Here is a 12,082-nt window from a genome sequence, read left to right on the forward strand (position 1 = left end):
GACATCACTAAGATAACAGTGACCAGAGGCAGAGATTTACATCAAGAATTCTTCTTTCTTCCTTTTTAATTAGCTGGGTGGTATTTTCTTTTTTATGTCTCTTCTTAATAAAAGATTTAACAGTATAGTTTAGTATATATAGTTTATATTAGTACAGTCTACCATGTAATTTCTAAAACCAGAAATCTTTTCTTGGTTTTTGCTTGGTTATAGCATGAACAAAAGGCATAAAATCATTCAGTCCTTGGCAGCGGGGGCCAGGGAATGGCTTGGGAGGAGGAGTGCTTAAACTCTCCTATAATTTTCACCTCTCAGCCACCCCAAATAAATGTAGTGTCTAAGTAAAAACAGGGTGCTTGTTGTGTAAGCCAGCTTTGAGACAGGTCCTTTACCTCTGCATTCCTGCTTGATTCCCTCCCCTCCTAGAATACTTGCTCAGAATGGCATTTTTAAAGGTAAACACTGTTTACTGAAACGTGCTGACAGGGCATCAGAATCATAGGAAGCTCAGAAGTGAATTTTAAGTAAGATGTCTCCAGGTGACATTTAGTGTTCAACTTTCCAAGTTGTTTCCATGGAGACAATTGGGAAGCCACAAATATCTGACTGTGAGAAGCAGTAGTAGAGAACAATTATTCTAAAGTTTAGGCAAGTTCCAGGGAAGATTGGAACATCACAGATCTAAGAAAATCAAAGGAAATATGCACATTAGGCATATGGAAGGTTGATATAAGAGCCATGTCTTTTTCATTAGTGAGATTCACACAAATTAAGAGAGTTTTGTTTGTTTGTTTGTTTCCAAACTAAAAAGGTATCTAAGGGATGCCTGGGTGGCTCAGTCGGTTAAGTGTCTGCCTTCAGCTCAGGTCATGATCCTGGGGTCCTGGGATGGAGTCCCCTGTTAGGCTCCCTGCTCAGCAGGGAGCCTGCTTCTCTCTCTCCCTCTGCCACTCCCCCCTGCTTGTGTGCTCTCTCTCTCAAATAAATAAATACAATCTTAAAAAAAAAGTAAAGATTAAAAAAATAAAAAGGTATTTGAAATTTACCACTTTCTCTGTTTCCTTTTCAATTTTCTTAAGCTCGTGAAAGCAGTAATTCTAGAACACTGATTTTCATTCTCCTCCCATTCTTTTCCTTACAGATAGCCATCAAGAGCTAACCTTGTAAACTTAATTTGTTTTCTGTGTTTTCTTTTAGGTGTCCACAGTTGCCATGTAGTTGGTAAGGGTTTCTCCTTCCTAGTTCGCCCTGACGCTCTGTCTTTCTGTGTTTCAGGGAAGAAGAGCCCAGACCTAGGGGAGTATGACCCCCTCACACAGGCCGATAGTGACGAGAGCGAGGATGATCTTGTGCTCAACTTGCAGCAGAAGAATGGAGGGGTCAAAAACGGGAAGAGCCCTCTGGGAGAAGTGCCAGAGCCTGACTCCGATGCCGAGGCTGTGGGGGCTGTAAAGCCACATCTTTCAGAGGTCGCCACAGAGGGGTACCCCTCGGAACCTCTTGGGGGCCTGGAGCAGAAGGCAACCTCTTCCATCATGTCTTATGTGCGCACGTCTGTGTTTCTGCTAACTTTGGTCATCTCCATGATCCTGGTGCTCGTATGTGCTTTCCTGATCCCCTGTCCCCCCCGAGATCTGCACAGCACTTGGAGCCGCCACCTGGGCCTGCAGGGAGGTGAGTTGTAGCATTTCTCGTCCTAATTCTGTAAAATTTTGTGTTTACCTGTAATTCAATAAAACTTCTGATTACGTGGAAAATTCCCTCCAGGTCTTTACAAATAAATGTGTGTCATATAACATCTCTCTCCCTGTGTGTGAAGGTGGTTAGGAGGTTAAGATTGGAAATAAAACAGATAGATTGATACAGCTCCAGAAGCTTGGGAAGATCACTGCTCTGTTGTGTTTCTATTGGCGTTGGTCTTAATTAGTTGCAGAGAGGACAGAGGATTGGTTTGCTGGGTCTCTGCTGTGCAGCCAACACCGTATTAGGGGAGAGCAAAGCCGTAGGAAGGGCTGTTTACCGAGAAAAGTAAGGCTCAAGGCCTGGCCAGACCAAAGGCCAGGGATTTTGTAGGACCCTCAGGCATTCGTCAATTATAGGAGCCTGACCCAGTTTGAATTTTAAAATAATTTCAAGTAAAATGAACTTGCTTTCTTGCAGTAAGTTTTCTTTCTTGCTCCTAATGGTTGGGGTGGTGCCACCCAAGCAATTCTAGCTATTGTGTCTCATTCTGGAGCAGATTTCTTTAAAACAGCTTGCTCTGGGTCAGGAATAAGGATTACATCTCAGCTGTCAGTGCTGAGTGGTCTTGTGTTTTGTAAACTTCACTGGGGTGAGAGGGGTTCAGAACGTACCACCACAAAATATGTTGCTTTGGCATATTGTGTGAGTTGAAGACACATGAATAACAGCAGATGCAAGAAGGGCACTCCAACCTTGACCTTTAAATTCTTCCTGGAAGCAGGAGATGAAACTCCCATGTGCAAGATGCCCTCCCTGTACCAGGAGGAAAGAAACATTCTCATCAACAGAGATGGGGAGTTGAGGCCAAGGGGAATCTGTGCAAACAGACCTTGTAAAATAACTCTTACCTTCCTGTAGTCTCCTCGTCCATGTTGGTTTCCTTTCCAGGGCTACCCCTCTTTGTTCAATGAGCACAGAAGCCCTGAGGCCTCGCCACCTGTGCTCTAGGTCTTTATGTTCAGTGGGGGCTCCCATGGACATGGAGAATCTCATTAAATAGACTTGAATGCTTCCCTCTTGTTAATCTGTCTTATTAATCAGTTATCTCATTTTCTGTCTTGTTACTCAGTCCCAGCTGGAAACCCTAAGAGGGTAGAGGAGAAATTTTCCCACCTCTACAAAACTCCCAGACCGCTACATCATTTTGATCTGGAAGTATTTTACCTCTGACATATCACTGGTCCTAGTTGATTTAGCTTCGGATGAGTTCTGTGTTCTCACTGTTACTATCTCTCAAGGCAAAACTGAGTAGATGTGACTTACAGTATGTTCCCACTACATAGGAGATCTCTCCCTCTCTTCCTTCCTTTTTTGGTGGTTTTTTTTTTTTAATATTTATGTATTTATTTGAGAGAGAGAGAGACAGAGATAGCGAGAGAGAGCATGAGCGGGGAGGAGAGGGAGAAGCAGGCTCCTGCTGAGCAGGGAGCCTGACGTGGGGCTCAGTGTGGGGCTGGATCCCAGGACCCTGGGATCGTGACCTGAGCTGAAGGCAGATACTTAACTGACTGAACCACCCAGGCCCCTTTTTTGATGGTTCTAAGTGAGCTCTTACAATATTTATATACGGTGTAAAAACTAGGAACAAATTGTTGGTGTATCCACCACTCAGTTTAAGAAATAGGACATTGGGGTGCTTGGGTGGCTCAGTTTGTTAAGCACCAGGCTCTTGATTTCAGCTCAGGTCATGATCTCAGGGTCCTGGGATTGAGCCCTGTGTTGGGCTCCATGCTTAGCAGGGAGTCGGCTTGAGGCTTCTCCCTCTCCCTCTGCCCCTCCGCCCACCACTCCTGCTCTCTTTCCCTCTCTCTCTCTCTCAAGTAAATCTTTAAAAAAAAAGAAATAGGACATTATAAAGACCTTTGAAACCTCACCAAAGCCACCTCTTCCTGCCAAAGAGTTCCAGTATCCTGAGTTTTGTGTCATTATTTCTTTACTTTTTGTTAAAGTTTTACCACATGATAAAATAATTTTGCCTATTTTGAATTTTATGTAAATGTAATTAAGCAGTCTTCTGTGACTTGCTTTTTGTTTAGCATGTTTATAAAAGCATTTTTTGAGATTCATCAATATTGATGCACTGTAACTAGAGTTTATTCATTTTTACTACTGTCTCATTTCCCATGGTATGAATATCCCATGATTTATTGATCCATTTTACTGTTGATGAACATTTTGGTGGCCTCTATTTTTTAAAAAATAAATAATGCTGTTAGGAAGATTCTTGTGCGTATTTCCTGATGCAATGTGTAAGAATTTCTCTCAGGCATTAACTTTTGATTGATATTGCTAGGTCATAGGGTGTGTGCATGTTCAATCTTAGTAGTTTATGTTAAATTATTTTCCATAGTGGTTATGCCAATTTATACTTCCACTAGCCACGTGTTGAGTTCTCTCCATATGTGGCAGGCATCCTCTAGACTCTACACTGTTGAGGGGTAGGACAGCACTATCTACTTGTCACTGCCCAGGCTGGAAGTCCAGGCTCCCTGCTAGGCCTCTTCTGACACCACTGGCAGGGGTGGGGGGCTGCCTCATTAATGCAGGGTGGGGTAGAACTGTTGGCTTCCCTTGTGTGTGGAGGACCCTAGGTGGGGAGGAAAGTCCCGGCTCCCCACCTGGCCTTCTCTGACATGACCTTGGTTGAGGGGTGGAGGGGTACCTTCTTATGATTGGGCAAAGGTAGAAATCTAGGCTCCCATTTAGCCTTTGTTGTGGGGCTGGGGCTGGGGCCACAGTTCTATATGTGTGGCGTTTGGTTGGAGTAGCACAGTTACCATCTAAAACTTTTTCTGTCTTGCTCTGCTGTTCCTTTCTTGGACCTTTGGCTAAGGGAGCCAGCTTTTCTTGGGCCTTTTTTGTCTGTACCTGTTGGCATTTCTGGGTTGCCAGCTTCTGTAGCACCTTGTCTGGGACATATGAGGCCAAAAGAAAACTCAGGGGAGTCATCACCTTGTTATTCCTTAGGCTTCTCAGTCCCTAGCCAGCCTACATTTTCCCCACCTTCCGGAGTCTTCTTACATTTATTTTCTCTGTAATGTGCAGGCAGTTGAGCTATACTTGGAGGGATCGACATAATTGTGTGTACTCTGTCTTATCCAGGAACCAGGAGTCGGCCTGGTGTTTATGAAGGTGCTGGCAGTGCTATGTGTCTGTTCCCTTTCTAACATGGAACAGAGAACTCGTTTGTGGCGACTTAACTCAGAAAAAGTTAACTCTTCACTTTTTCTGTTTTTGATATGTTTATCAGGTGCGGACCTATCTCCATTGGAATTGGCTGATGTGAATGGAGACGGCCTGCGTGATGTACTTCTTTCCTTTGTAACTTCAAGGAACGGGAGTGCAACTGGTAAGACACATGCATGTCTTTTAGAGGCTGCTACTGGACAGGCTCACTGATTGGAGGGGCTGTGAGCTAAGAGAAAAACATCAGCGTTGTCTCCTGACGGGCACTGTAGAAAAGGGTCTGGAGTGACTAGAAAGTCATTGTGGGGCTACCGTACATGACAAACCTTATCAGAAAGCTCCTGCATGTAAGTAAAGCTCATTTAAAGAAATCATGGAGATCCGTAGCTGGAAGGAACTTTTAGTAGTCACCCAGTCCCGTGAAGAAAGGGAGATCCAGGGCGCCTGGGTGGCTCAGATGGTTAAGCATCTGCCTTCGGCTCAGGTCATGATCCCAGGGTCCTGGGATCGAGTCCCGCATTGGGCTCCCTGCTCCTTGGGAGCCTGCTTCTCCCTCTGCTTCTCTGTCTCTCATGAATAAATAAATAAAAAAAAAAAAAAGAAAGGGAGATCCAGAGAAGAAGAGACTTGTCCACACACTTGCAATGAACAGCATTAGTTCTTAAGGTTCTCGTGTTTTCTTCCAGCCAATTTTCCATTGCTTCTTAGATCATAGTAAATGTTGACACAATCCTACCTTCCCATCCCCAGCAGAAAGCTTCTTGTTCATGTTCTAAAATATTTTACCCACATTACCTTGGCCGGGTGCTTTCTTTTTACTGCTTCTATTTACTCCTCCCTCTCTGCTCTCCATCCTGCTGTCTGCTTTGGAAGGCTGACCAGTATGCATTATGTCAACAGGCTCCCTCACCTACCAATTTCTAGTTAGGTTTGGCCAACAGGGAGCACAGGCAAGAAATTGGAGGAGGAGAAGAGAGTGAGGAGAGGGTATTTGTTCTCTTGGCTCCCTCCCTGCCAGGATGACCTCAGGCCGCCTACGTTCTTGATCATAGGTCACATCCTCTCTTAAGGTGGTATTCTTATAGGACTTTTCTTTTCGTGGATTCCAGGAATCACTTCCTCTCCTGTCTCTTTGGGCCTGGGACTGTTCTGAGGGACTGCGCTATCCCTCATGGTTTCTCTACAACCTGACCACATCTCTGTAAATAATCTCTTTATTAAACCTTACACAACTTAACCTAATTGAGTGTGCTGATACACATCAACTGGAAAAAAAAAAGAGGTTGCATTTTCAACATAGGTACATGGGGGCTCCTGGTTTGTCCTGCAGCACCCATTAAAGCGGGCGCACCCTGCAGTCTGTAAACTGATATAGTAACTCTGGTTTGAGGCTGAGGATGCCCTAGTAGCTACTTTTTAATCATCCAGGCCCTGGGATAAACATCTAGGTATGTTCTAGAGAATTCTAGGCTGCCTGCTTCTCTGGTGTTATTAGTAGTACCTTTCTGAGTCTTGTGTAATATGTAGAAGCAATTTAGGAATAGATCTGTTTACAGAGAGGACCTTCAGCCTAGAAGGTTGACTTTTGGCTTTAATAGACTTTAATTACATTTTTTTTCTTCCTATGACTCATTAGCCTTTGAAGTAAAAAATTTTCCCCATCCGCTTTTAGATTTGGAGTTTTTTTTTTTAATCATTTGATATTTTACACAGTTTCCTGTTTATGAGGACTCGTATGGCAAGGCTGTGGGTTTGGACACCACACGGACCAGCCTGATTTGGTTACAGATTATAAAAATAACAGCTAATCTATGGTACTTCCTGTAAGCAATGCACTAGTATAAGGGCATAACAAATGTTATGAATGAATTTATCCCTCCACATAATCCTACGGGGTAGACTAATATTCTTATCCCCCATTTGCAGATGGGGAAACTGAGACATAGGGAGGTTAAGGAACTGGCTCAAAGTTCCATACCTGGTAAATGGTAGAGCTGGGATCCAAACGGTGTAGCTGAGAGACTGTCTCTAGAGTTCATATCCTTGGCCCTTACGTTTTCCTAAGTATTCTTGGGAAACCTCCGGGGCTGTGTCAGCTGATTCCATGGGACTCTAGACCAGGAAGACCTACTAAGTTGGAATCTTCAGGTTTATTTTTAAAACATTTACTTTTTCTGCTTTTAGGGAGCAACTTGCTAGCAACAATTAGAATTCAGGGATTCCTTTGCTCCCTGCTCTGTACATGTTCTAGATCAGTCTTACTTTTCTGAGCATGCCTTTCCCTTTTGATTTTTTTTTTTGTTGCTGTTCTCAGCAATGACTTTCCCATATTCTGGATTTTGCTCCTGTCTTTTATTCAGCAAATGATTGCTTGGTCGCTGTATGTGCTAGGTGTGTTGCGAGGCACTGAGGCTACAGAAATGAATGTGATAGTCTTTATCCTTCAGGGTATTTAGGATATTTAGTGGGGGCTGAGGTGACAGACATGTAAGCAAGCGTGCTGGGAGGGGTGCAGGATGCACACAGGGTGGCCTGGAGGAGGTCCACAGCATCTTGTCTGACATGAGGAATGTGTTGAGCAGATATGATAGGTGCTTTGTTGTTCACTTGGTGCCAGGAATATGGGAGGCTGTGGAAGACACGGGTGTGAGTTGCTGCCTTAGCACCCTTTACTTGTGGTTTTCCAGCCTCCTGCTCACCTGGACTGTTTACCTTCTCTGCCTCTTTTCCTTTCTTGTGTCTCTTGTGTGCTTTTAGGTGTCTCAAAGCCAGCTGCTATTCTGGTGTGCCTTTCGGGGATGAATGGCAGCACACTCTGGTCAAGTACCTTCCCCGAGGAGGCCCGGGATATAACATGTTTGGATCTGATGCCAGGAAGCGTGGCTGAAACCATCTGCCTTGTGACAGGGACACACAAGATGCTCAGTGCATTCAATGCGACATCAGGTAAAGATCATTCCACGAAAGTCTCTGTCCCAGTGAGCCGTAATCTCGGATCAGAACAGTCTCGTAGGGAAGGGACCTTTCCGCTCTCACATGGTGGGAAGTCTGATTTTCCTCCTTTGGAAGGGGGATTGGAGGTAAACAGAGGAAGGGGTTGACTAGGTTGAGTAATAGATCATGGCCAAACCTGTCTGGTGATAGGATGGGACTAAACTGAGTTACCCAAACAGAAACTACCCTGAGGCTTTGGCTTCTGAGTAGTCCTCCTCCTCTGTGCAAAAGACAACGGCGCTTTCTCTCTTCATATTTGATATAGATGGGGTCCAGGGGGAAACCTGGCCGTTAACCATTTAAAACAAGGGTCAGGGAAGATACTGAGGTTCGTTGATGCATCTTGATTTGACCTTTTACCTTCTTACTGTATTTAGACACCCATGACATGAGGAATGAGAGAGAATCAAATATAATGAAGGCCCTGTGCAAAACCATAAGTGTACTGCTTGTTAATGCTTTGGACTCGACCGAAGCTGAATGCATAGCAACCTTCCCAGTTTTAGAGGTTGGAGTTTGGTAGCGGGGTAATTCTGAGTGAAAAAAAAACTTAAATGTGAGTGAACCCCAGAACTGATGTCATTTGGAAAACCTCCTACAATTTCCCTGCTCGTGTGAACACGTGGTAGGAAAGAGAGTCGGTCTGGTTGGCTGCCCGTAGACGGTTCCTTAATAGTTGTAATAATCTCTAACAGATCAATGCCTCTGCCCCAGACAAGTGGGCTCCTCTTTCTTGGAGAGACTTCAGCACCTCCATTTTATCTAAAAAACCTAGGTGTGATGTTATCACATGGGTTTATTAGTCAGACACTTGAGGATTTCAGCTCACACTCCCTGCTGCCTTCGTCCTCAGTAAGATTAAAACTAAAAGAAAAGATGGGGTCTGCTATCTGTCATTTGCCCACTGAGTTTCTCTCTTCTGACCCAGGAGCACTGCATCTGCCTTTTCCAGAGGCCAAAAGCTGTCATTGTGATTAGCCTATTTCCCCCTACCCCCCCAGGGAAAGCCATTTGGACTTTAAACCCAACCTACTTATCCAATGGTACCCTGGCTGCCCCAGGGGTGGTGCTGCCGGACTTGGATGAAGATGGCGTTAGAGATCTTGTCGTTCTGGCCATCGGGGAATTGCAGGTATGCTCTACATTAAATGGTCTCCGTTTCTCGCAGGACGTGCTTCAACTTCAGTCAGTTCCTAGTATTGGTATTATAAATGCTGCTTGAAACCTTTTTACAAGGGCTTAGTTTAAGAAAATTCTCTCTGGGAGATTTAATGAATAAACTGCCATCATGAACTCATTTTCCCGGCAGTCTCATTATGTTCTCATTGATTGTGGCATGGTGGAGCTTAGGAGCCAGAGAGCTCTGTGTTTACATTCCTGCTCCACTGTGGCTCTGTAGCCTCGGGCAAGCCATGGACTGTCTCCAAGATAGAACATGGGGATGTTCTATCTACGTACAGGGTTGTTGTGAAAGTTGGAGCTCACATATATGAAGTGCCTAAAGTAGTGCCTATTTTTTACCGTGTGGGTGTATTGTTAGTTATAGTATATATAGTTAACCTTTATATAAAACAATAAGACAGTTCCTCCAATATATATAGGAAACATCATACATTGAATAATAACAACAATGTCCTAAGAAAGAATAGTTGTAACACAGGCTATGACAATACAGACTTTGAGTCCAGTACACTTGTCCTTAAATTATGCGCCTTGATTATGCTTTGCTGGAGCTCCAGTGTACTAGAACTAGTTATTCTGTGCACAAATAAAATAATAGTAGTTTTCCTTCCTAAATCACAGGAAAGAATACATTAATGACCAGATTTATCTCCATTTTAAGTTTTTACTCCTAACACTTTCCTTCGAGCTTGTGTCAAAGTTCCTTTAAGACTTTTTCTCAGACTTCCTATGTGAGTTTGCCAGGAATTTTGCTTGTGGACAAAAGAATTGAACAATCAGCAAATAATATTTGTGGGACAATGTGGATATAGATCATTTTGCTTTATTTGATAGCTTATTTTAATTTTAAGAGACCTTGTGTTTGCTCTTGTGATTTTTGTAATGCATATACATGGAGTAGAGTTATAAAATCTGCAAGTAAAATGATTTTGAACAGAGTGAAATCTGTCAGTATTTTATGGTTTTCTGCCAGGAGCACCAGAAACAAACTGAAAGTGCTTCCCCAATCCCAAGTTTTGAGGTGCACTGCTCTAGTACATCTGGTGATACTTTGTAAGATGAAAACAAAGAAGTAAGGTAAATTTCTGAGGGCTAGTTAGTTTGATGGGTGCTTTCTGTTAGTTTTCCTTCCACTAGCAAGTTGGTCTCAAAGTAGATTGAACCAAAAACTCAATTATTTACATAATCTTTTTTTATCCCAGTCATTGTGAATAAAGAGACCAGGGTCTAGGGAAAATTTCAATAATTCCATCAGGGAGTGACTATCTGAAGATCCCAAAGTGGAAAGTATGGGGTGTTTCTTTTTAATGGTTTAATGAAGTATGGTTAGCAGAGGCATAGCAAGAAATTGAACAAGTTTATATATCCTGAGCAAGTTTAAAAATCTTGGCGTTCATACCCTATTTGGCTTCTTCTTAGCCAGTGGTGGTTGCCAGGCTGGAGGTTCAGGCTTTTAGGGACCCTCCACAGTGAGGCAGCCTCTATTAGAGGACCTGGCTTCTTGCCTACTCCTACTCTGTGCTTTTTTTTGGTCCTAACCAAACAGCAGAAAAAGTGTACTCTCCAACTTGCCTCACAGAATTTACTTATTTACACATAGTGTAGAGATATGAATAGTCTCCATTCTGTCTGAAATGTGATAGTACTAGAAACATCTTAGAGAAGCAATGGGTTTAGAGCAGTAGCCTCACCTTTATACTGACCTCTTTTGACCTCTAATGCCAGCAACAAAGAACCTGGGGAACCTGAGCTCTGGTTTACTCTAAGCTACAGTATGGAAGGCTCTCTCTTCTTAATGAATGGAACCTATTAGGTCTATGATTTAGAGTGATTGCATTCTTAGATCTGGGTTTAGAGTGAGGTGGGCTTGGGACATAGGAACTGATGGTTTGGGGTTAGAGAAACTGATCTGGCCTAGAACATTAGTGGGAAGGGACCTCAAAAGCCATGTGGTTGACCCTCTCACACCATGTTATAATCTCTGATACAGTATTCCAGACACATTGGACTCTCCTTGAGTCCTCAGGCTAATGGGAATATCACTGATTTGTAAGACAGTTCATTTCATTTTTGGTCAGGTCTAGAAAATTCTGTCATATTGGTGAGAATTCTGCTTTCTCGTAGCTTCTACTCACTATTCCAGCTTCAGCTACTTTGAATGAATCCTAATCCTCTTTCTACATAAAAGCCCATTAGCCTTAGCCTCATCCTACTAAGCCTGCTACTCCCAAGGCTAAATACCCCCAATTTCTTATACTGTCCCCCATGCAACATGAAATCTAGACCCCTCTCTTTCTTGCTTTCTTTCCCTTTGCACTCCATTTTATCCATATCTCTTTTGAAATGTTGTACCTGTATCTGAAAACAGTACTCTATTTGTGATATGACCAGTTATATCAATGTAAGGAAGTTGTTACTTTTTTTGATATAGGCTTTATATTTCTACTAATGCAGCTGAAGATTGTGATAGCCTTTCTGAGATTTAGTTTTTTTTGTAATGGGTTAAAGCACCCACCCCTTTTAATTAATCAATTAATTAATGGCCCCATTTCGTCTTTCAGATTTTGACTCATCTTCCAAGCCTAAGACTTCTTTGAATTTCGAATTTGCCATACAGTGTATTAGCTATCCCTTTCAGCTTTGTGATAAGTTTGAGATAAGCTATACATTCAAGTCCTTGATAAGAATGATTAGTAGGAATGGGACAATATAGCAGGGTGTTGTGACATTCCACAGAAACCTCCCTCTGGATTGACATTGACTCACTCTGGGTACACTGAAAACTGTATCTTTTTATCTTGTCCAAAAGAATTCATGATGCTAAACTTTGTCAAAAGCTTTAGTGAAGTCAGGATATCACTACAATTCTCGTTATTTCCCAACTGGTGACTCTATTCTTAAAAGAAAACGCTCTAGAGCAGGAGTTGGCAAACTGTGACCTGTAGGCCAAATTTGGCCCACTGCTTGTTTTTATAAA

The 12,082-nt window shown here is 43.0% G+C and overlaps 1 protein-coding gene across 2 annotated transcripts in view; it reads left to right on the plus strand.

The window, feature by feature from the left end:
• Positions 1–12,082, plus strand: part of FAM234B (family with sequence similarity 234 member B) — a 34,071-nt gene that overhangs the window by 8,876 nt on the left and 13,113 nt on the right. For both annotated transcript variants that reach the window (XM_028119666.2, XM_088025928.1), the window contains exons 2-5: positions 1,276–1,674; positions 4,994–5,092; positions 7,687–7,875; positions 8,925–9,055. In XM_028119666.2, the coding sequence (XP_027975467.1) occupies positions 1,276–1,674; positions 4,994–5,092; positions 7,687–7,875; positions 8,925–9,055 (818 nt within the window). The remainder of the gene's footprint in view (positions 1–1,275; positions 1,675–4,993; positions 5,093–7,686; positions 7,876–8,924; positions 9,056–12,082) is intronic.

Source organism: Eumetopias jubatus, unplaced genomic scaffold (assembly GCF_037043125.1).
Source record: "Eumetopias jubatus isolate StellerSeaLion01/CBP00866 unplaced genomic scaffold, mEumJub1_p1.0 scaffold_8, whole genome shotgun sequence".
Classification (NCBI taxonomy): domain Eukaryota; kingdom Metazoa; phylum Chordata; class Mammalia; order Carnivora; family Otariidae; genus Eumetopias; species Eumetopias jubatus.